At 34.7% G+C, this 1,160-nt stretch overlaps 1 protein-coding gene across 1 annotated transcript; it reads left to right on the forward strand.

The window, feature by feature from the left end:
* Nucleotides 1–230: 230 nt before the first annotated feature.
* Nucleotides 231–1,027, forward strand: Pmar_PMAR016518 (hypothetical protein; the record flags this gene model as incomplete). Its single annotated transcript, XM_002785146.1, has 4 exons — nt 231–401; nt 448–588; nt 653–763; nt 956–1,027. 4 exons carry the CDS (start codon nt 231–233, stop codon nt 1,025–1,027), a joined length of 495 nt encoding a protein of 164 aa, XP_002785192.1.
* Between the last annotated feature and the right edge of the window lie 133 nt (nt 1,028–1,160).

The following is a 1,160-nucleotide window of genomic DNA, read 5'->3' on the forward strand; positions in this document are numbered from 1 at the left end:
ACGGACGCTCCGTCTAAAAGGTCTATGTCCTAGGCCTAGGATACCCACTTAGCCATGAGGTTTTAGTGTATACCCTTAAGCAAGTCTTTTAAGGTCTCTATGTTATAGCAGGCCCCATATGTCCGGCGGGCGGTCGGGTCTTACTCCTGATTATTATTATCATGATAGTAGTTGTTATTGTTAGTAGTACTATGGGAGGAGACGGTGGATCATTACCAGCAAGAAGTGTTATGGTTAAGACTAAAGGGTATGGTCTATCTCGTAATGATAGTATAGGTGGTATGGGATATGGTGCTAATCATATGGGTAGACAAGAAGAGGAAACTATTGATAATAAAAGGATAAAACAAATGAGAATGCAATATTGTACATTATCACATGTCTTATTATACAAGAAACCTGTAATATCACTATATATATGATAATAACTGACTACTGATATTGTAGGTAGTAGTGTGTCGAAAGGGTTATATGTATTCTAAAGAAGCATTATATACAGCATTACTGGATAAGGGTGGTTCCAATAAGAAAAAGAAAAAAAATAATGAAAGTGATATACTACCTAAACATATCAAGAAGATTAAAGATGTGATATTACCTACTGCTACTTGTACTATTATTATTTATTGATTATTGTTGTTGCTATTGATAGGTACGTACTGCTAATATTGAATGGATTGATGATGAAGATATGTCCAAAGATAGGCATTGTACTTTCCGTTGTCCTGTTACTCGTAAGGATCTTGATGATGGTTCAACATCGGTAATCATGTTATGGCCATGTGGATGTGTTATGGATAAACAATGTATTATACATCAACAACACCAACAACAACAAGCTACTGCTACTACTACTATCGACAAGAATAAATATACTTGCATGAATTGTGGTAATAGTATTATTAGAAGATAGTATTGGTTATTGTGGGCTATTGTTGTTGTCGTTGTAATGTAGGTGCTCCATATGATCCATCTAAAGGGTGATGTTATCACTCTAGCTCCTGCTACTACAGTAATGGGAATATAATATATTAACAAGTGGTACACCGTATTGTTATTATTATTATTCAGTGATGATCTCTAATGATAAGGATCATATGCATCATCATCACATAAGGGATGTTGTTATGATGTACATAGTAAGAAGAGGAGAAAGATGA

Source organism: Perkinsus marinus (genome assembly GCF_000006405.1).
Source record: "Perkinsus marinus ATCC 50983 genomic scaffold scf_1104296933698, whole genome shotgun sequence".
Classification (NCBI taxonomy): domain Eukaryota; phylum Perkinsozoa; order Perkinsida; family Perkinsidae; genus Perkinsus; species Perkinsus marinus.